The sequence below is a fragment of the Muscardinus avellanarius genome (genome assembly GCF_963383645.1).
Source record: "Muscardinus avellanarius genome assembly, chromosome: 6".
NCBI lineage: Eukaryota > Metazoa > Chordata > Mammalia > Rodentia > Gliridae > Muscardinus > Muscardinus avellanarius.
The window spans coordinates 13920313-13944376 of NC_137791.1; the positions used below are offsets into that span (position 1 = coordinate 13920313).

Genomic DNA, 24064 nt, shown 5'->3' on the forward strand with positions numbered 1-24064 from the left:
CGTAACCAAATCCCATCACACGATCGCGCTTGGTTTCTCTGCAGGTATCTGATAAGTCTAGGCAGAAGCACACAGGTTTGTTGAGAGACCTAGATGAAGAAGGTCCCACTTCTCCACTAAGCCAGAATCTTAATTGTAGGACTTAATCGCCCACTGGCTAGCCAGATTAAAGAATGGAGACAAAGAGTATAAGAGGGAACAAGAGATGTTCAATCTTCCCTGAGAAACAGGATTGGTTAAGTATATGTATACCAGTATGTGAATTAGTGGGAAAGGGATGAGGCAATTGCTATGTCCAATAACTTAAATATATAGCAATTCTGCTTTTAGTAAATGCCGTTCAACCAATTTCTCAGATTCCGACTGGATTCATGCTTTTTTCGGGGGGGGGGGCAGAAATAGAAATAGACAAAGGAGAGAGTGTTCCTCTGCACTGCCCACTCTCAGGATGGCACTCAGAAAAGACAAAAGGCTTCTAAATAGACTTAGCTCACTGTCACTCTATGAGGACTTGGTATAATAATGCAGAGACTCCTGAAATAGGAATTTCTACTTCTTAACATGTCAAATTGGTTGTGCATTAGCCTTTTTTATTTTTTTTTTTTTGTGTGTGTGTATGTGGGTTTGGAACCCAGAGGCATTTGACCTCTGAGCTACACCCCCAGCCCTATACTTTATTCTTTCTTTCTTTCTTTCTTTCTTTCTTTCTTTCTTTCTTTCTTTCTTTCTTTCTTTCCTGGTGGTATTGGGGGTGGAACCCAGAGGCTTTCTACCTCTGGGCTATACTCCCAGACCTTTTTTATATTTTATTTGGAAACAGGGTCTCACTAAGTTGCTGAAAGCCTCACTAAGTAGCTGAGGCTGGCTTCAAACCCGTGCGATCCTCCTGTCTCAGCCTCCCAAGTGCAGGGATTACAAGCGTGCGCCACCATGCCCAGCTTTTAATCTTTATTTTGAAACAGGGTCTCACTGAGTTGCAGAGGGCCTCACTAAGTAGCTGAGGCTGTCTGCAAACCGCGATCCTCCTGTCTCAGCCTCCCAAATGCTGGGGTAACAAGCGTGCGCCACCACGCCCAGCTCTGAATCTTTTAATCTACAATTTAAAAATATTCCATTAGATGATTTCTAAGCTCCTGTCAGGATATCACATTCTATGAGTTGATTTAGTATATATCCAGACTTCTGTAGCATATTTAATATTGGTTATTTCTAGGGGACAAGGGTGATGACTTCACATAGATTAGTGTCTATGTTTAAAATGTTGATGGAGATACACTCCCTTCAATTTGTGTTAACATTGAGATGGAGGGGAAGTATATATAGACGCTTGCAGAGGCTATTTCTAGAAGAACAAATTAACACTGGTTGATGTTGAGCAAGGGGATCAAGGAACTAGGAATCTTAGATATGTGGGTAGTCGAGTTATTTTTTAATAAAGAGCTGTCCTATGAAGCCTGGCATGGTGGTGCATGCTTGTAATCCCAGTACTTGGGAGGCTGAGACAGGAAGGATCACAGCTACTTAGTGAGGCCCTCCACAACTTAGTGAGACCCTGTTTTAATATTTAAAAAATAGGGTTGGGAGGTAGTAAGCCCAGTTTTAGCTCAGAAGTAGAATGCCCCTGGGTTCAATCACCAGTACAAAAAAAAAAAAAAAAAAAGCTGTCCTGTGTATGTGTATGTATAGACTACTCTCCACCAACCAAACTGGCCTTCTTGCCCCTCCTCCATTTCAGATACACTCCCAATTCCAGGCCTTTGATCTTGCCATTCTAGTGCCTGGAATACTTTTCCTCCAGACGCTGTCATGGTACACTCACTCCATGGGCTCAAGTGTCACACTGTATGCAATGACTCCTCTACTCCTTAATACCCCTTTCCTAATACCTTCTAATACCCCTAATACTTAGAACTGCCTAATTGCCTCACATATTAAAGATTTACTGCTCATTTAGTTTATGACTCCTTTATGAAACCTGGCCTGGTGCATAGTAGGCAATCCACAAATACTTATCTAATTAATGAATATACCTTTTTTAAAAAAATTCATGTGCCCAAATTATTTTTCCAATAAAGTTAAGTAATGAACGTTGAATGAAGCAGTAAAATGCTTATTTTTACGGGGGAGGAAGGTCCAAAAAATTTTCCGACTATATAGTGCTCTCCTGTCCTAATTTGCCACGTATTAGTAATGACCAAGCCAACTGACTGAGGTGTCTGAGTCATTCATAAAGTAGGGCAATTAATAATTACTTGACAGAATTAAGATTGCATGCAGGGGAAAGAACTTCTGAAGCCTTAAAAAGTAACCAAAAGAACACAGTTGCTTCGGTGTCTTGAGCCTAATGGCAGGACAAGGCTTCAACTTGCTCTAACATTTAGGGAAAGCGAAGTCTCCGGAGCACCGCGCTAGGAAGCCACGCTGGCGCTCAGCTTGGCTCGGGCCCTCGTTGCCAGGGAAACCGGGAGGGGGGAAATGGTCCGGGAGCGCGCGCATGCGCGCCGGGGCCGTTGCGTTCGCTCCTCCTTTCGCGTTAACCATAGGTGGAGTGCGGGCCAATCGGAAGAGGCTGGAGAGGCGGGGCGAGCCCGGGGAGGGCGGTCCCGCGGCCTGCCTCCCACTTCCGGGTCGCGGTGCTGGCGGGGAGCGCTCCGCGGAAAGCGTCGTTTCCGTTGCTCGCTGTTTGCAGTTGGGGAAACCGAGGCAGCTCCGGCTCCCCCTAGCTCTTCCGCTCCCGTGAGGTGGCTGCTGTTTCTTCTCTCTCACCCGGCGCCGCTCCGGTGCGGCTGCGCCAGCCCCGCGGCGTCGGGCCGGCGGGGCTTTGTGCGGGCGGAGCCTCCCGCCGGCGGCGGCGCGAGCGGGCGGACGCGGGGCTCGGCGGGGCTCGGCTCGGCTCCGCCCGGGCTGCCCGCCCCTCCGCCCCGCACGCCCGCCGCTTGGGCCCCGCGAGCGCGGAGGGGCGGATTGCTTTTACCGACGCCGACCGTCCCTCTGCGCCGCGCAGCCCCTGCGCTCCCCTGCGGGCGTTTCGAATTTGACCATGCCTCCCCGGGCCCTGCAGGGAGGATGTGTCTGGGGATGTTTAAGGCAGGAAGGCGATGAGCATTTTTCTTTTTAAGTGTCTCCTCCTCAATTGTATGCCCCCCTCCTCTCCTTCGAAAAGCCCAAGAGTTTTCTTTGGAGATCCAGTTTTATCGAGTGTGTAGTTTTTTTTGTTGTTGTTTTTTTTTGGTGTTTGGCGGAGGTAGTTTTAAGCTCTTAACGGGTATTTCTGCACTTTGTCTATTGAATGGGAAATCATGAGTTAGCCTGGGTGTGATGTACTCTGTTTTCAAGTTGGGTTCAACTTCAGTTTGTAAGGCATTTGTAGTGCTTTTATTTGCCAGCGTTAGCTAACCATAGAACAGCTGTAACATTATCCACAAGGGTTAGGAAGCACTTACTCCTTATTAAAAAAAAATTCTGATGTTTGGTATAATTGAACGGTTTAGTCCCAATTCTCAGTGAGGAATTAAAATAGGAAGCTTAAGATGTGAGTACGATTTGGCCAGAAACAAATTGCAGATCATTCTACTAGCATTCTTTAAACCATTAGATAGCTCGACAAAATCTTATTGCAGTTAGTTTTTTGTAAGTGCTAAACGGACGATTTGGCCAGCCATCTTTTAATAAAGTTGTATATATTACACGTGGTCATTGTTTTTAGCCTAGTTAAACACCATAACAAAAATAGACACTGTGGCTTAATAGATATTAATGTAATTTGAGATTTGGTGAGTTGGATAATCGAGATTTTTATCTGATTTTAAAATTCAACGTTAAGATCATTAAGCTTGTATTATTTCCTTCTCTAGGAAAAAATGTTTGTTTCTTTGTGGGAGTTCTTCTATGGGCACTTTTTTCGATTTTGGGTGAAATGGCTCCTACGACAGATGACCGGGAAGTGTGAATTGCAGCGAATTTTTGATACCTGTGCAGGTGCACAAAGGACATACAGGATAGGTAATGTTAAAACGCAAAACCTAAGAGCCAATAACATTTTAACTCTTTTTTTTTCTCATTATACATAATCACAGGGACCACTGTATGTTTTGTGTATTCTGATTAAGTCACTTAAACTGAGTTTTATAAACTTTGTAATATCTTTGAATCCTTTCAGCTCTCACCCTTGTTACTTGATAGGGAAAGAAACATTCTCTGATTCTGTATCTGGAAAAGTATGATCTTCTCTGGCTCCTTAAACTTTTCCTTTTTTTTATTATTATTATAGTTGCAACCTGTTTTTTTTTTTTTTTTGGCGATACTAGGGATGAAACCCAGAGGCATTCTACCTCCAGGCTACATTCATTCCCAGCCCTATCTTTTATTCTTTATTTGGAAACAGGTTTTCATTAAGTTTGAGAAGGTCTCACTAAGTAGCTGAGGCTGGCTATGAAGCTTCGATCCTCCTGTCTCAGCCTCCCAAGTACTGGAATTACAAGTGTGCACCACCGCACTGCCACGCCCGGCACAACCTATTTTCTAGAGAAAAGTTTTTATACTTCTGTAATTCCTTTGAGACTTTCCCACAAATGAGGGGGAAATGCCTCAACCTGGATCCATTTTTATACTCAGCGTCATCATTACCAATCTTTTAATTTCGTACTGTTCTTTATGAAAGGACATTAATGAGACATTCACTGGTTGCTAAGAAAAATTGTACTCAAAATCTGCACTGTTCAATACCCTAGCCAGTAGGTACATTTGGTTATTGAGCTCTTGAGATGTGGTTAGTCTGGATCAAGATGTGCTGAACTGTGAAATCCACACTGGATATTAAAGATTTTAAAGGAAGCTGGGTGTGGTAGCCCTCACTTGTCATCACAGTACTTGGGAGGCCAAGACAGGAGGATTGCAACTTGAGGCCAGCCTCAGCAACTTAGGCCCTCCACAGCTTAGTGAAACCCTGTTTCAAAAAATAAAATAGAGCTAGGGATCTCAGAGGTAGAATGTCCCTGGTTTCTATCCCCAGTACCGTACACACACACACACACACACACACACACACACACAAAGATTTTATATGGAAAATAGAATATAAAATTATTTAATAATTGTTTATATTGGTTTATATTGGTTATATGTGAAAGTGATAATACTTTGGGTTTATTCAGTTGAAATATATTAAAATTATTTTTACCCACTTTTCACTGTAAATTTGGCTATTGGAAATTTTATATTTTGACTTGCATTACATTTCTATTAAATAGTGCTACTCTCTTACCTCCTAAAATATATATGTATTTTCAAAGCTTAGTAGAAAATATTGTTTCGAATTAGAACACATGTGAATGAGAAGTGTTTGCAGTTACTTTTTAGCCAGAAAAAGGAAGACCTGGGGATCCTTGCAGCGAATGAGCAGTTTATTAAGTGGGAAATGATGACTTAATCAGAGCCTCTTTTGTGTTGATTAAATGTGCTTCAGATGAGAAATCCACCCCTGTAAGGTTGGGAAGGTGGCCCGTTGGCACTCAGAATCCCCGTCCAAGAAAACATTGCGAGTAGGACAGTAGCCACCTCAGGACAGCTGGACGGTTGAAGTTTAATTACTTTCCTAGTTTTCTTTAACTTACTGACTTTTATTATTGCCTGCTCTTTTTTTTCCCCCCAGTACTGGGGATTGAACCCAGGGACATTCCACATTCGAACTATGCCCCCAGCCATAGATATATATTATTCTTTGTTTTTGAAACAAGGTCTTACTACATTGCAGAAGGCCTCGTTACGGAGTTGGCCTCAAACCTGTGATTCTGTCTCAGCCTCCAAAGTACTGGATTGCAAGTGTGTGCCACCACGCCCATCCTTGCCTGCTCTTTTGATTTGCCCTTTTGACTGCTCAGAAGAACAAAGTACCACTTGATAAAAAAATATATACATCAACAGTCTTTATTGGCGTTTTGTAGCATGAGGAACTTAGTAAAAGACTTCGGTTTGAAGCAGAAGCATTTTTCAAATTGCTGAGAAAAAGGAGACCTACTAGTAAATGTGCCAGACTTTTTAATAGGACAGTAAAAGTGCTCCTGTCATTGTTGAAACAGAAGAAAGGATGGAGAAGCTATTTTACTCTGGCTAGTAGATGATTGGCCAGATGGTGTAAAGCCTTTGGCCCTTAACTTCTTGTAGGATTCAGTTGCGAGCACCTCAGATCTAAACACAGAGCTCCCTACGGCTACCAAATGATGTGGCAGGGAGCGCTCTCACGCTCGTCTTCAGATGGGTTTCTGGCACTTGAGTTATTTGGGGACACTTTGGGGGTCTGCACAGACATGAAGATCTTAGGGAAATTAGGTGATATCACCTGTTCAGCTTGGCATGTTGTGTTTGAGCTGTTTGAATGGTCCCCACCTCTCTACACTATAAGAATACAATTTTTAAGTGTTGGCTATGCTCTGTAGAACTTACCTTTTGAGGCTGGTAACTTGTTAGTTATTTAATATTTTTACTCTGTTTTTGGAGTAATTACAAGCAACATTTAAGTGGTAATATTCTTCTTTTTTTTTTTTTTTCCAGAAAATTCCTTGACGTACTCCAAGAGTAAGGTAAGATTGAATTAAGGTGAAAATTCTAGGGAACATACACAGCATAAAGGTGGGTGTATAAGTACCCGAAGGATAGTGAAAATGGAGGGACCCGTAACTTAGCCTCCCACGAGCTGTTCGGTTCCCTACAGCAGCTCACGGTTTTCCCCTGTATAAATGCTTTGTGTGGCGAAGGTAGAGCATCGGTCATCTAGATTGTTGATTGAAAGCCAATTAATAGATGACAACCAGCACTCAACAACACCAAAAGGAAAAGAATAGAAAGTATAAGTCATTGGTCACTGTAAGATTAAGTATCGTCTTATGAAGTTCTTCTTTTAGTTATCTGTGTGCGCGCACACATCTCTGTATCTTAGATATTCACGTGTGTCTGTACTTGGTCATGATGTAAAATGTGAATTAGGGTCAGGAAAGGTTTACTCGTGGCTCTGGTGATACTGTTAGGAGATGTGGAGGTGGTTGAGTGCTGCAGGCATGCTTGTTGTGTTCTAGAGAGTAACCTGTAATAAAAGGACTAATTTAGTCACAAACCTTTTATTTATCAGTTATTATATATAAATAACTTACACACCTGAGTGAATGTTGGGAGGAGGAGTTCAGAGTCCTCTTTTATTCGCAGTCATAAAGTATGATTGTTTTCTTTGTAATGAGAATGTGGAGTCCAGAAAACTAACAAGATGTAGGTTCAAAAAATTTATACCTGTCAATTGACATTTAGGATACAGTTTCCATAGTAACAGTATCATGGACTACCGCAGATGTGGATGCCCAAGTGGCTCCATCTCAGATTTTTCCCAGCAGTGCTGAAGCTGGGGCATATATCTGAATTTTTTGGAGGCTTGTCAAAACACACATTGTTGGCCCCATCTCAGAATGTCTGATTAGATTCTAATTCTACTTTTAACACTTTCCCATGTGCTTCTGCTGTGCTTGCTAGTTGGGGCACTGCTTTGAGGACCAGAGTATTTCTGCTTTGAGAACTGTTCTGCTTGTAACTACTCTTTATTTCTATAGGAAACAGTGTATGCATTTTCCGGGCCTTTAGCAAGTTGAGTTTCAAATTCTTGAAAATTCAGAATTATTTGAATGCTATAATTCTAGAATGAATTGTCCTGTGAAATGTGCTTTCAGCCTTGAAATTGCAAAGAGAGTAAAACCATAACTAAGCTCATTATATTATGCCCCACTCAGAGTTCCCATCCCGACCCCTCGTTCTTCCGGAGTGTGTCCCTCCAGATACCTCGACACCTCTCTGCCCTTTTTCTGTTTTACGGGCACTGCCAGTGCTGTGCCCTGGAATGCCATGAGGCCCCTTGGCGCCCTCACTCCATCATTACAACGTATTCCCACCCTGCTCCTCTGGGCTACTTTGTATTTTCTAAACACAAAGGTGTCCTCACCTAGGACTGTTGTGTTGCATCTGCTGAACCAGAATGTTCTTCTCTAACTAAACCTCGTTTCCTCAGCTGCAGTCTCCTCAGCCATGGCCTTCACCTGAGCACCTGCCCACCCTCTGCCTACGCGCCACCCCTCAGCTCCTTGCCCTCCCTCCTTAGTGTTTCCTTCCCTCCTGTCCAAAAGAATAAAACAAAGCCTAGTGCTTTTTTGTTGTTCACTAATGTGACTAGAATGTAATCTGCACTCTGAATGTAAAAGGAAATATAAAAGGATAGAAAGTAGTAAGTAAATTAAAAGTTCCTTTTTCTCCAGATAGTCTGTAGTATTTCTTTCATTTACTCATTCACTGGAGTTGTGATAGTATTGTATCTGTATTATTATATTTTATTATAACAATATTTTTGGTCTCAGCCTTTATGAACAAGATTTTATGTGTGATAAAGTCACACCAAGCGCAAGTGGAGCAACATAGGATGTTACTTGTAAGGACTCTGTTAAACTGGTCAAATCCTTACCCAAGGATTTGAGTGACTGCTGTATGTGCAGCGTTCCACCAGAGTGTTTTGTATATACAAAAGAAGTAAAGATTGATGTGGAATATAACTACAAGTAGGAGAGAAGACTGATGCTGAACCTAACTATATATAGGAGTTCAGAGGAGAGTTTTCAGAATCAATAAATATAATTTATAATTATAATTATGATTTAATTTCATTAATAGAATAAATTAGAAAAATATGGTCACTTCAGTAGTTACTAGAAAAACTGTTTTGGAAGAATTCAGTACCCATTCACGATTAAAAACTTAGCTAACTAGTAACAGAAAAAAATTTCTCAATCTACTAAAGGCTACTTAAGAAAGGCCTGCGACTAACATGGTAGAAAGAGTAAAGTAGTGAATACTTGTCACATATAATTGAAAACAAGAAAAATGTGGTTACTTTCTTTGTGTTGGAGACCTTAGGTAATCCAATTAGCAAGAAAAATAAATTTAAGACATAATAACTAGACAGAAAGAAGTAAAACTTATTAACAGATTATTTAGTTTGTGAAGGTAGGGAATCTTAAGGAATCTACAAACACTAGCATTATTAGTAAGTGAATTAGCACTGTCATAAGACACTGTGTTCTTCTGTATGTCACCAGAAAACTTGGACAAAGAACAGTTCCACTTAGACTAGCATCCAGGAACATAAAATACTCAGATCAGTTTAATGAAATTTACAAAAGACTTTTTCACTAACACTCTTGGAGAATGTTTTTGAGGAAAAAACGGAAAGGTGTACTGTATTCATCGATTTGAAGACTCAGCACTATAAAGATTTTAATACCCAAGTATTCACTGCAGTTCCAGTGAAGATCCTAGCAAGCTATTTTTGAAGAAACTATAAAGCTCATTCTCAATTTAACACAGAAATAAATAGAAGGGACATAGAGCAAGTAATCTTCTTCTTCTTCTTCTTTTTTTTTTTTTTTGGTGGTACTGGGGTTCCTGGAAGCCCTTCTACCTCTGGGCTACACTCCCAGACCTATTTTTATATTTTTATTTGGAAACAAGGTTTCTTAAGCCAGAGCAAGTGGCTGGCTTCGAACCCACGCGATCCTCCTGTCTCCGCCTCCCAAGCGCGGGGATTACAAGCATGTGCCACCACGCCCGGCCCAAGTAATCTTCTAAAGGAACTAAGAGGACTTACACTATCTGACTTCAAGACCTCTGGACAAATAGAATGAATAGACGAGAGTCCAGAAACAGACCACACATAAGAGGTCACTAATTTTATACAAGAATGTCAGAGCAGTTCAGTAAGGAAAGAAAAGTCTTTTCAGTAGATGGTGCTAGAATAATTGAGTTCCTATATAGGAGGGGGAGATGACTCTCAATACATATTAATGTTTTTCTTTTATTAAAAGACAAAAAAAATCTGCATATGATTTTAGCCTGAGGGAAAATTTGAAACAAAAATAGGTTTCCTGTGGAATTTTAATATTTGCTTCATAGAGTTGATTAAATCTCTTAAAATGTCCTTTTTCATCTACCAAGAATTTTTCTTACTCAACTTTTTTTCCACATAAACAGGTTTTGCAGAAAGCAACACGAGTTATTGAGAGTGAAGTGGACAAGTGTGTAGAAGATATAATGAAGGAAAAGAATATTAACCCTGAGAAAGATACCAGGTGTGCCGTTTTAACATCCCCTTCTCCATTTTGCACCTGCAGCCTGTGAGATGTGAGATCAGATGTGTAACTCTAGAGCTGAAGGATTCGTGTAGATAATCTGATTTAACTCATTGACCTTACTAGATGAACACTCTGGGTCCAGAGAGGTGAAGGACAGGATTAAAACCTCTCTCTCTTGGTCCCCACTTTCGTACTATTCAGTATATTATAGTATTCATCTGCCCTTTTAAAGGTAGCTTACCTTACTTTCCCGAAGTTAAAAGCTTGCTGTTGTGCCCTTGTCCTTAAAAAGCCATTTCTGTGTTGTCTTGGCTCCTCTCTAGCACCTGCCCTTTCCTACTTGAGCCCACAGCACTTGGGGCACTGAGCAGCTCCTGCCCCAGGCAGTCTTGCTTGCCAGACCAAGGGGCTTGAATGTGTCTTCTGGTTTTTAAGTAAACAAGCCACATATCAGATAGGTACTTAAGGAAGATGGAGGGTATATCTGGGGATTTGGAGGCTGGGGAGGAATAAAGACAAAGGTTAGGAAAGTGAGTCATTGAGGCAGTAAGTAAGCAGATCATTAATAAAGCAGGGGAGTTAGTGCCATGGGGATTGCTTTGGGACATTCCAGAGAGAGAAAAAGGGCTTGGGGCCAGCCTTTGGATAGAGCATTGTTGGTTCAGAGGACTAATGGTTAGTGAAGCAATTCATAGAGTTAGAGACTCAAGAAAGACCATGTTTCTTCAAGGAAGAGAAGCTGTTGTGTTTGGGAAAACATAACTTGCCATGAAGCCATTTGTTGTAGACACACTTGGAAACTTAGGCATGGCGCTATCTGTAGAGACTTGGGGATGTAAGAGAGGACACAGAGAGCATGAGAAGAGGAGGGGCTCTTGTGATTGCGAGTTTGCCGTTCCTACCCCTTCTTATCCTTTTTCTAGGCCCCAGTTTATCATATTCCACATGATACTTTGTACAGTGTTTGGTGCTTAAGGAGGCTGTCGGTGCTTCTTGTATTAAATCAGGCCAAGAAATGCTTTCAAAATAGACATAGGAACCAAGCTGTGACAGGAATGACTTTATCGTGATATGAAGGTGTGGTTTTAAAAGTCATGATAATTTTCATCATTTTCAGTTTTCAAATCTGCATGAAGACATGCCTACTCCAGATCACTGGTTATAAACAGCTCTATTTGGACGTGGAAAGCGTGAGGAAAAAGGCCTACGATTCCGATAACACACAGCACGAGAGGCTGCTCCTGAAGGTGAATTTTTGTTTGCTGCATTTAGAATTGTTGGACACTGGGAAAATTAACCAGACTTGAGCCCAGTGTGTCTCCGTGTAAATTCCAGAAGCTTATTTAGCCATTCAGTTTCTTTACCCTTTGGAGAATTTTATTGTGTTATATTTCATTGATAAGGAAAGATTTTTAATCAATAATTCATACTTTTTTGATGAGCAGCATTAAAACTGTTCAGATAATTTTCTTTTGATGCTTTTAGTTCTGAAATATAAATTCATAAAGAGAGATCTTTTCATCCAAAAATAGGGCCCACAAGCTTCCAGTTTCCCTCCCTACTTCTTATGTAAATTGCTCATGGAAGTCCAGCATTCAGTCAGCTACTTTCAAATTGTGACTTCTTACAGACTCAAATCTTTTGAAATGTGTAGAATGTTAGTTGCCAACTAATCCCTAAGAGCTTTAGATGTTAAGTAAAAAGAACAGCACTGAGAGTTTTCCTGTTGCTTATTCCAAAGAATAAATGTATAAGGCCAGTGGATGCCGACTGTAGAGAGCATTAGGCCTGGAGTGCGCTTCCGGATCGCCTCCTGTGGCTCCTGTTTTAGGGGATGAGAATCGTAAGGCCCAGAGAAGATGAAATGATCTGCTGTAGGCCCTAGACAGTAGCTGACATTCCTGCCCATCTTCTGCACCTATGCCAACTGTATTTTAAAATGTTTAAAATCAAAGAGCACGCTGCATTTGGAGTTAGGAGTTTGTTATAACAAAAAGCACTGTGGAAGGGAACATCGACAGTGTCTAAGTAAGAGCCATACGTTTAAATACAACAAAATCTTGTGGGTTTTTTATTTTTTCAGGAAAAGTATAAAATACATACTTCATCTAATTGTAAAAGTAAAATAAGACCTAGTTTTGTAAAGTGAGGCTCATGAAGGGCCATTGTGTGGGTTGCGTTTGTATATTTGGAGCATTTGAAGTAGTGCGGGCACGCACTGAAGATGCAGTGCTGTTTCTGTCCTCGTCATTCTGCCTCAACTTCAGACCCCCTGTACGTACTGCCTTCCCTCTTAACAGAGGGAAGACGCAGTCGCTAACACTGGAGTCCAGGGAATTTTTACCTCCGTGATTACCATGCCGTTCACCTCCAGAGGTGGAGAGCAGCTGTGGGCAGTGTCTCAGCCAGCCACTGCGCAGCTCGCGGTCTTCTTGGGAAGGAGCGGTGGAGCGCCTGTTCGACTTCTCCAGCACTTACTATTTGATTTGCCAGTTACTTACTTAACCTTATGAAATGAGAATCTCCAGAGGTGGAGCCAGAAATTTTATATTTACGCCTGTTAAATTTTGAGTATTAATAGTTTTATACTGCAGCTCTTATCATACCTTATTTTGTCATAATCAAACTCCTTACAGAATTTATGGGAAGATGGTAATATGAGCAGATTGCATGTGGTAATAAGCCAATCTGATGATTAGATTTGGCTTCAGCACCTGAGTCCTGGCCTGCTTTCTAAAGGAAGGTTACATCTCTGCTCATTTTATCTTAGGTAACAGGATACATCTTTATTTAAGAGTCCTAATTTTTTTTTTTGTACTAGAGGTTAAGTCCAGGGGCATTCTACCTCTCTGCTACACCCCAAGCCCTATTTTATTTTTTATTTTGAAACAGATTCTCACTAAGTTACTGAGGGATCTTGCTAAGTTGCTGAGACTGTCCTCGAATCTGTGATCCTCCTGTGTCAGGCTCCCAAGTACTGGGATTATAGGTGAGCACCACCAGGCCTGGCTCATTAGAAATTCTTTATTGAACAATACCTGAAATAGTAGTGAAACGGGAAAAAAAGATTGCAAGTGTTTCTGTTTTGCAAATTTCCCCAAACTTTTGTTTTTAATCAACATCCGTAAGTATGTTCAATGACTTGTGATATGTAATTTTGCAATCAATCAAAATTACTAAATTTTTTAAATTTTATTTTCATTGATTCATTTGTTGGTATCTAATATATAACAGTTGTCATTAAATCCTCAGTCTTAAAGATTTTATTTAAAATCAAGTCATAGTTTTTCTCCTCCCTCCCTCCTTCCCCTCCTTCTTCTCCTCCTCTTCCTTCCTCCTCTTTTCTCTTCTTTTCCCTCCTCTTTTACTCCTCTTCCTTCCTGTACTGGAGATTGAACTTAAAGGGGTTCTACCTGAGTTATACCCCCAGTCCTGTTTTATTTTTATTTTGAAACAGGGTCTCACTACATTGTCAAGGCTGGCCTTGATCCTGTGATCCCCCTATCTTATCCTCACAAGTACGGTGATTATAGGCATGTGCCACCACACCCATCTATATTTTTTTCTTTTAATATCACAAATTTATAAGATAGTAATCATATGGATTGGAATGTTGTCAGTATCACTTCTTCATAATTCCTTCCCTTAGACATATTCCTGGATCAAGGTTTAATCTCATCATTATAATAAAGTTTATTTAAGTATACAGGGCCAATTGCTTAAGTGTGTTCTTCTCAAGCAGTTTACCATTTTGGATAAATACATGTTAATTAGTAAATAAAAGCTGAGCATGGTGGCGTACACTTGTAATCCCAATACTTGAGAGGCTGCAAGCTATACCCCTAGCCCTATTTCTTTCTCTACTTTTGAAACAGGGTCTCACTGAGTTGCAGAGTCTCACTAAGTAGTTGAGGCTGGTGAAGAACCTATGATCCTCCTATCTCATCCTCCCAAGTATTGGGATTACAAGTGTATTCCACCACATCCTGTTCAGCCTCAGCTATTTAGTGAAACTCTCTGCAACTTAGTGATATCCTGCTTTAAAATAAAAAATTAAAAATAGGGCTGGGGGTGTAGCTTGGAGGTAGAATACCCTTGGCTTCAATCATCAGTACCAAAAAGTGTAAAAATAAAATAATTGGTAAATAAAGACATCTCATTTTCTGTGTATTATTTGCTATCTTTTCACAATCTGTTCTTTGTGTTTATGTACTGTCCTGGGGATTGAACCCATAGGTGTTCTACTCTGAGTTATACCTCCAGCACTAGTTTTTATTTTTAGTTTATTTATTTATTTATTTATTTATTTATTTTATTTTATTTTATTTTGGTGCTACTGGGGTTTCTGGAAGCCCTTTTACCTCCGGGCTACACTCCCAGACCTATTTTATACTTTTTATTTGGAAACAGTCTCTTAAGCCAGCATGGCTGGCTTCGAACCTGCACGATCCTCCTGTCTCCGCCTCCCAAGCGCGGGGATTACAAGCGTGCACCACCACGCCCGGCTCTTCCAGCAATATTTTATTTTTTATTTTGATACAGGATCTCACTGAGTTGCTTGGGGCCTCTATAAGTTGCTGAGGCTGGCTTGAAAATGTGATCCTCTGCCAGGCATAGTGGTGTATGCTTGTAATTCTAGCATTTGGGAGGCTGAGACAGGAGGATCGCAGTTTGCAGACAGCCTCAGCTACTTAGTGAAGCCATTTGTAACTCAGTGAGACCCTATTTCAAAATAAAAAATAAAGCCAGGTGTGGTGGTGCACTCTTGTAATCCCAGCATTCGGGAGGCTGAGACAGGAGGATCACAGTTTGCAGACAGCCTCAGCTACTTAGTGAGGCCCTCTGCAACTTAGTGAGACCCTGTTTCAAAATAAAGAAAAAAAAAAATAGGGCAGGGGATGTAGCTTGGAGGTCGAAAGACCCTGGGTTCCATCTCCAGACCCGCAAAAACAAACAAAAAAACAAAACAAAAAAAGAATAAAAAATAGGGTTGGGAGTATAGTTTGGAGGTAGAATGCTCCTGGGTTTCATTTTCAGTACCGAAAAAAAAAAGATCCTCCTGTCTCAGATTCCCAAGTATAATTTTTTTCTATCAATATTTTAATTAGAATAAATAAATATACTGCTTTTTTAGGATAATTGAAAAGTTTTCTAACTACTCTATTGTATTTATAGTTGGTCCACAAGAGTTGTTTAATTAAAAGCATTTAATTCCTAGTTATATAAGCTACGAAAAGGAAAGTGTCTTGGTAAATTGAGAGCATCACTATGATTGTAACATACAAGCATATTTGTGCAGCTTTGGAATCTTCTAATGCCCACGAAGAAGTTGAAAGCTAGAGTTTCCAAGCAGTGGGCAGACATTGGTTTCCAAGGTGATGATCCCAAAACAGATTTCAGAGGCATGGGCATACTCGGACTAATCAATCTTGTGTAAGTAAAACTTTTTCTTCTCTAAGTGACTGCATGTAATCGCTAATCTAGTTACACCCTAATGAAAATTGATCTAGAAATAGAGGTGTGTGTGGCAACAATGTCAAGATGGTGGAAGTGTGTGTGTGTGTGTGTGTGTGTGTGTGTGTGTGTGTGTTACCAATGCTTACCTCTTCCTTTTTCTTGCTGACCCTTTGTTAGCGCTTAAAGAATTGTGTATACTCTTTTCTTACTATTTGTATTCTCTTGCTCCTTCTTTTTGGGCCTGATTCTACTGAGGAATGCTGTAGCCAGATGAGATGATAAAGTCTCTTCAGTGTGTTTTTCACCACCTGTGACCACTGACCTCAGTCCCTGACTTCTCAGGGTCTGGATAGCCTCGCTCTCCCTCCTTTCATACTTATGACTGAGTACATGTGTGAACTCCCAAAACAGGCCCCTGACTAGAGTCACATTTGAGAGTCAAGCTGTTCTGGAAGATTAATTTCCACCTGTAAGGTTATGCAGATGTAGCATTCTTGTGTTTGGGTCTGCCTGCAAATTGTGATTTGCAAACTATAAAGTGTCAGGTGAAAAATTTAATCCTGAAATCTAGCTAAATTAGGTTAATATTGAAAAAAAATATTTAGGTCAACATGGATTAGGCTATTTTGTGGGAAATAGACATGATAGTGGGTGATAGTGGGGTGTCGATATCTAATTTTTTCACTTACCATAGTATTTAATTTTTGTAATACCTACATTTTATGAAGTTTCCTATAATTCTGCCTCCAAAGATACACAACAAGGTAATCATAAACATCTTTAATTACCAAAAAATGATGCCTAAGAATCCATCAGAAAAGAATTTAGCTTAAAGTGTAATAATAGAGTTTAACTCTAGATCATGGTAAGGGATCTTGGTAGACATGTAAATGACTTGTAGATATTTTCACTCTATTTAGAGATAGTATCAATTGGCTTGAAAAGTGACCATGATTCACATGTTAGTAATGGCTGAAAATGCAAATGCATCTCTGATTATAATGTTGTTTGTTGCTGGACGTGGTGGCGCACGCTTGTAATCCCCGCGCTTGGGAGGCAGAGACAGGAGGATCGCGCAGGTTGGAAGCCAGCCGCGCTGCCTTAAGAGACCCTATTTCCAAATTAAAAAAAAAAAAAGGTATAAAATAGGTCTGGGAGTATAGCCCGGAGGTAGAAGGGTTTCCAGGAACTCCAGTACCACCAAAATAAATAAATAAATAAATGTTTTTGTTGTCTAGTATATGGAGTTATGATACTTCAAGAGCTAAATATCAAGTCAGAAGAATAGGAAAGCTATTAAAATATTCTTATGTAACTTACTATTTTGAAACTTTTGGACCTTTATAATCTTAATATTTTCTTGCTTTGAAAAATAGTTTTGGTTTTATAAGTAACAAGGATTTAGGTAAATTAATGAGCAGGCAGGTGTAGAATAAGAAAGGATATCACACAGAAATGAATTCAAGAGAGAGTAAAGGAATCTGAACAAAGACACAGAAAGAGGAGAGCAGAACCTGCAGTAGAGGCCAGAGTGTACCTAAGGGCAGGGAAAGGAGAGGTGGAAGAGGGAAAAGGGAGGAAGTAAGGCACTCGGGCAAATATGCTGAAGACGTATTCCTTGTTGCAAAGAGGTTGTTTTCACTCTTAGATACTGTTAAGAAAGGGTAGGGGTGGCTGGATCAGTTCTGCAAGAAAATTAAAAGTTGCTCCATATTACAGATAGCCTATTTTAAGAGTGGTTTCACTTTTAAAATGCTAGTGAATACTAAATTGTATGAGGAGTGTTGCATACAGAAGTGAAGTGTCGTACAGGAAGGGCATTTCAGAGCTAACCTGGGAGGGTGCAGAAACCCCAAGGCACTTAGGGAAGCAGCGTCCGCCAGGGCTCCTAGACCCTGAAGAAAGCCTGGCGTGTTCTCCCCAGAAGGAGTGCCGCAGAGAAGTCTGCTCGGTTTAAGTTGGTCCACGGATCCACCTTCAGAACAGAATCTTCATCAATGTGATTCTGAGTGAACAGCTCCTGGCTTCATGGGTTGAAGATTTGAGCCAGGGAAGCACATTCCATAGAAGAAGAGAAATGGGGAAGACTCGGAGACTCGGTTAGAATTTTCTTTTTTTTTTTTTTTTTTTTTTTTTGGTGGTACTGGGGTACCTGGAAGCCCTTCTACCTCCGGGCTACACTCCCAGACCTATTTCACATTTTTATTTGGAAACAGGGTCTCTTAAGCCAGCATGGCTGGCTTCGAACCTGCGCGATCCTCTTGTGTCCATCTCCCAAGTGCAGGGATTACAAGGGTGCGCCACCACGCCTGGCCTATTTCTGTTTTTATAACCAGTAGTTACACCATTGATCAAGGAGTTGTTTTTTATTTTACTTCTGATTGCCATAAAAATGGTTTTGAATAGTATCAGCCTAAGTTATAGAAAAAATAAGTTTTGGTGAAAAGAGGAGTGTTCTAATAGGTATATTTTGACAATTTTATAAAAATACAATAAGGGAATTTTTTTTTTTTTTTTTTTTTTTTTTTTGGTAGTACTGGGTTTCCTGGAAGCCCTTCTACCTTCAGGCTACACTCCCAGGCCTATTTTATCTTTTTTTTATTTTTGGAAACAGGGTCTCTTAAGCCAGCGCGGCTGGCTTCAAACCTGCGTGATTCTCCTGTCTCAGCCTCCCAGGTGCGGGGATTACAAGCGTGCGCCACCATGCCCGGCTCGGGAAAAAATATTTTAATGCTAGATTTTGTATTTTTCATGACAAAATCTATGTGTAGGCAATTGTAGGCTATTGTCTTTGGGGCTGATTTGTTAAAGTACTTTGCAGTCTTGCCAAAGACCTATGTCCTGTGCTAGATCTGATGTTTCAGGGTTAACTTTTCATTCAGAAACATCTGTAAGTCAGGGAAGTGGTTTGAAATGGCGAGTGGGATGACTGGCATTATTGGACTGTCTTTTAACAACACCCATTGCTGTCTGCATTTGGATGACATGCTTGTTAACATTGTTCTAAAAAATGTTTTTAGGTATTTCAGTGAAAATTACACCAGTGAAGCACATCAGATTCTTTCTCGATCAAATCATCCAAAATTAGGGTAAGCTGGATAACAGTAAAGAAACTAATCTCTTGCATTTAAGACAATTAGATGATAAATGAATTTGAAGGTGTTTCAAGGTATTTCTTAAAGCGAGATAATGTTCATAAGAACTTTATAAAGGATATTGCATTACACGTTATTTTAAGGAAAAATTTACTCAGAAGCCAGTTTTGTTTAGATTTCAGTATAGTTTTACTGCAAAATACTGTTTACTTACAAAATGGAGATATAGGCCTGTATAAAAGTTTTCAAAGCTGGACATGGAGTGTATGCCCTGTAATCCCAGCTACTTGGAAGGCTGAGATAGGAAGATGGCAAGTTCAAGGCTAGCCTGGACTAATTAATTAGGCCCTATATTAATGTGTGAGGCTCTGGAATCCCTCATCTCACGCACACACACGCGTGTGCGTGCGTGCGTGCGTGCTCACACACACACACGTTTTCAAGAAGTGGATTTGAAAATAAAAGTAGCTTCAGAATAGGAATAGGGAAATAGCTTTAATTACAAAGTGATGCAAATTGAGGTCATATTATTATATTTGTTATTCTTATATTCTGGTGGTAATCTAATCTTTGAAAGACATAATAATACTAGGTCATAAAAACAAATAGCATGATAATGGAAAAGAAAATATTAGATTATATAGTATATTTTAGAAATCAGATTTAGGGAGAATACTGGTGAGAAATGAGATTTGGTGAGAGTACTTTTCTTTTTGGTTTTAATTATGTGAATAGAGCTTTATTTTTATTTCTTAGAATCTATCCAGAATAGTCAATAGTCTTCAGAAAACAAATGTTTTGGATTCCATTTATTTTTTTTTTTACCATGTACAGAGTATTATAAAATCAATACTCTATTAGAAATTTAAATGACTTTTTTAAATTTCTTACACAACTTAAAATTTGCTTATGAGCTATTTGGCTAGCTGGTGTAACTGGTGATGTTTCTTATTCTTATGCAATAGTTGGAATCAACCTCACAGAGATGGCCTATAGCCTGCTCAAGAGCGAGGCTCTGAAGTCTCATCTCTACAACTTTGTTCCTGGTGTGCCGACCATGGAGCACTTCCACCAGTTCTACTGTGAGTATTTGCCTGAGTGGAAATTGAAGCTAAGAATGTAAGCCATTAGGAAGATACACACGCGTTTTAATCCGATGCTTCCGTCAAGTGTAAACAGATGCATATCATTTTATCATTTATAATCTTTTAAGCCAGGAAAGTAATGGAAGATGATCTGAAAGGTGTTTGTGCTTCGCTTTCAGCATATGGGGTGGAGATGGGCAGAGACTCAGTTTGTTAACCATAGGTAGTTTCTATCCAGATACATTTGTTCTAATGTGTGTACAAATACATTTTTATGAAATAAAGTTAAGATAGAAAATGGTATTAGAATACAGTTAAAAGATTACTGTTTTTACCCTCTATTTTGGAACCAAGAAGCAAATGGTATTTTATATAGGTTTCATTCTATGATTTTGTCATATATCCTAGTTGACAAAAAATCTGTTTCATCTTATATCAAGAGATTAATCTAATTTTTTTCTGTGCCTAGTATCAGACTCGGGCACATGCTAGGCAAGTGCACTACCACTTGCCCAGGCCTGAAATCTTTCTTAAGCTCACCTTCTTATAAAGTTCCTATCTGTTAATGTTTGCTTCATGGTCGTTCTAGTTAAAATGAAATGTCCATTTGTCTATCATACTAGGCAATTACAATAGTCCAGCTGTACTTTTTTGCAAAGCCCCCCCCCCACATTTAGCTAAAATAAGTCACTTTTTTCTCTTGAAGGCCTCTTAGAAGGGGCAGTGAGGTTCTAATGGAAACAGAAGTCTGTTTTGTAGCACGACAGAGACCACTTAAAACTGTGATTTGGGCACATAGTTTCGGCTCTCTGCACCAGCTTCTTCCTCAGTAAAATGGGCTGATAACAGGATTTACATTATATCGTAGGGTAGTTATTAGAGAAAGTGAGTGTGCAGTGGGCACTACCCAAGTATTTAAAAACATTAATAGATACATTTGGCTGAACACAAAATAGAATTTAGGGTAGATTTTAAATTTACATTTCACATATGTATGTATGTGTATACATATATACATACACACATACATACATGCATACACATGTTTAGCTTCATAAAATACTTGTAACATTTTGAGGCTACATCTAACTCTCCTGGAGAAGATACTGAAGAACAAGAATATCAAGGTTATTTGTAGTTTATGTCCTCTCTTCACAAAGAGAAAGTGCTAATAGTTCATAAAAAACAACAGAAATAACAGGTTAGATATCAGGTGGAAAACAGCTTTCCTGTTCCTTATCCTTGTCCAACAATTTCTCTTTATTTTCATTTTTGTCCTTCAGGTGTCTCTGGGAATACATTTTTTCTTGTTCCCAAGGTATCTTTTAAAAGCACTGCATCTCTCAAGTTTGAGAGATTTTGTTGATTTTTGAGACAAGTAGTAAATATCCACTAAATTATTTATTGATATTGCTGCTTATTTTGAACATACATAAATATTTCATATAAAGTTCCACAGATTTTTAATAACTTTAAGGTGCTTTTTATTACTGTAGCCTAGTGTGGAATTTGTACTTTATACTTTCTAAAAATAAGATGGTTTGAATGTGACTTTCTTATTGAGGACTATATGTTGTTTTTTTTCCTTTAACTGCAGGCTATCTTGTCTATGAATTTGACAAATTTTGGTTTGAAGAAGAACCAGAAAGCATTATGTATTTCAACATGTATAGAGAGAAGTTTCATGAAAAGATTAAAGGACTCTTAATGGATTGCAATGTAGCACTTACTTTAAAAATATAAATCACCCATAGTATCTTCTATTTCTACCACATTTTGCACACACAACAGAATTTATATGTTGTAATACAAATTATCTGATCAACTACACTCATATATAATTTCCTACAGAAATACTTCAGAAATTCTATTTAAGAAAGCTAGTGGACAATCAGTGTATGTTTACAATTATTTATACACTGTTCTCCAAAGGTACCTTATCCATCCAAAGATCCCTTCTGTAGAGTCATGTCAACTACAGTTTGGAACTTGGGACCTAGCCCGTTGTTAAAAGCATAAATCAGGTATTTATATTAAATTGGTTGGTTAAAATATGTACAAATCAGTTTTCATTTTATGTGTTGTAGCTGTCGAGTTGGCATCTTTTTCAAAACTGTCTTCAGATTGTTTTTTAGTTTGGAAATGGCACATTTTAATTTGCTTTCTCTTTTTACTTCTAGGCTAATTAACAGCAGAGTAGTTCTTTATGGCTTTCTTTGCATCCTAATCACTTGTCATAATGTCGTTTCACTAGTAGCAACAAGAGTGTGGAGATGTCAGGGAGGATCAAGAATAACGGTCTCATTTTTGTTTCTCTGATTATGAACATAACTGATAATAAGAGAATGACAGTATTGGTGACTAGATGTTTTTCTAAAACAACACACCTTAAAATATCCCCGTGTTATTTAAGGCTTGAAAGGAGTTTTCTTAGTTTTAGAAAAGAACCTTTAGTTAGTGCTTTGGCGTGAAGGCTTCTACCCCGTGTGCTTATGAAAAGTGATGGGTGTTTTTGTTTGTTTGTTTTGTGTGTGTGTGTGTGTGTGTGTGTGTGTGTGTGTGTGTGTGTGTTTTCCTAGTGATGGGGATGCAGGACTTGATATATGCTAGGCAAGCCCTCTACCATTGAATTACATCTCCAGCCCAGAAAATCTTGATTGTATTCAACAGACAGTTTCTACTACAATAAAGCTGTCTTTGATACTTAAGAAGAAAATGTAAAGCTTTTTAAAAATTTTGTTATGCATCATTGGTTTGTCCAACTCACCGTGAACTATTGCTTGTCTTGCTTTGACGTCTTGGTTTTTGTAGACAAAGATTTACGGACCTTCTGTCAGCTGTCTGTGTGGCCCTGAAGTAGCTTGAGGACAGTGACTGTGCATGTCACACAGCTTTATTCCCCCAAAGTCTCAGGAGGGCAGGTGCCATCAAGGACTATATGTGATGAGAATGATTTCTTCTTCCTTTATTTTTTTACGTACGTACGTGTGTGTGTGTGTGTGTGTGTGTGTGTGTGTGTGTGTGTGTGTGTGTGTGAGAGAGACAGACAGACAGACAGACAGACAGACAGACAGACAGACAGAACTTGGGATTGAACCCAGGGCCGTTCTACCACTGAGCTACACCCAGCCCTCTTTATTTTTTATTTTGAAACAGGGTCTCCTGAGGTTCTGGTGCACTGACCTTGAGCCTGCAGTCTTCCTGTCTCAGCCTCCCATGTAATGGGATTCCAAGCATGTGCCAGTGCACCAAGCTATGATTTCTCCTTGATGTGATTAAGATGTTTGTAAACCTGAAAGAGCTTAAAGACAGGAGAGTTCCTCTGGTTACTCACTTCTTAAATCCTAGAGAAGCCAACTTGTTAATGATGTAGTTTTAAACATGATGGTATTTTGCACTCTTAATGTGGTATATATCAAGTATGTGTGGACTGGCTCGTATGATATACAGCAAGACTTGGTACTTTTCAAGTAATTGCTCGTCTCTGTTGGCATGCCTCTCCAACTTGTCAAAGAGGAGAGTGGTAAGAAATATCAAATTGGAAAATAACACATGTAGTGTGATATAGCATATGCATCAAAATTATTTTTCTCAATAAGAAAACTATTTTTAAACTTGGTTCTTTGTATTATATTAATGGTAATTTAACTTTTCAGTATTATAGGAATTTAATAACTTATTGTAGGGAACTTCTCAACCATGGGAATATCTTCCATTAATGTTTCAAAACTGTTTTCATGCTTTACCGTCCAGCTGGAGTCCTAATGATGTGCAGCAAAATTCTAATAAGAATCAGATGTTAACGACTGAAGTTCATTGTACTAAGATATTAACTATTCAATGGAAAGCAGTTCTGTTCGTCTTTAATTTTTGTGCTGAAAATGCTGACCTGTATTTTCATCTTTCAGCAGCTAAAATCTTGAACTGATTTAAACCTTTGTCAGTATACTTAATAAAAGAAAGCTCGAAGTATGGAAGGGGAAATTTTAAGTAATTTTTCCCCCTCTAGAAAAGAGAAAAAAAAACCCACCTCTAATGGTGTTAAGAAAATGTCATTATGAAGTTTGCTAGGCAATATGTTCTTCAAATCCACCCTTCTCTGTACATTACAGATATTGTTCTGTTTTTGCTTAAAATAATAATCATTTCAGATAATTCTGTAGTGAATTGATCTAAAAGCCACTAACAGATTCTAAGACTTGATAGTTTGAAAGCCAGGCTGACACTAATTATAAATGAATAAATAGGTAGCATGAGCCTTCTGACTCCCATG

The 24064-nt window shown here is 39.3% G+C and overlaps 1 protein-coding gene across 1 annotated transcript; it reads left to right on the forward strand.

The window, feature by feature from the left end:
• Window positions 1-3860: 3860 nt before the first annotated feature.
• On the forward strand, window positions 3861-21534 carry ELMOD2 (ELMO domain containing 2; the record flags this gene model as incomplete). Its single annotated transcript, XM_080697029.1, has 8 exons — window positions 3861-4002; window positions 6550-6578; window positions 10054-10151; window positions 11272-11401; window positions 15454-15587; window positions 18632-18700; window positions 19655-19788; window positions 21389-21534. 8 exons carry the CDS (start codon window positions 3861-3863, stop codon window positions 21532-21534), a joined length of 882 nt encoding a protein of 293 aa, XP_080553155.1.
• Between the last annotated feature and the right edge of the window lie 2530 nt (window positions 21535-24064).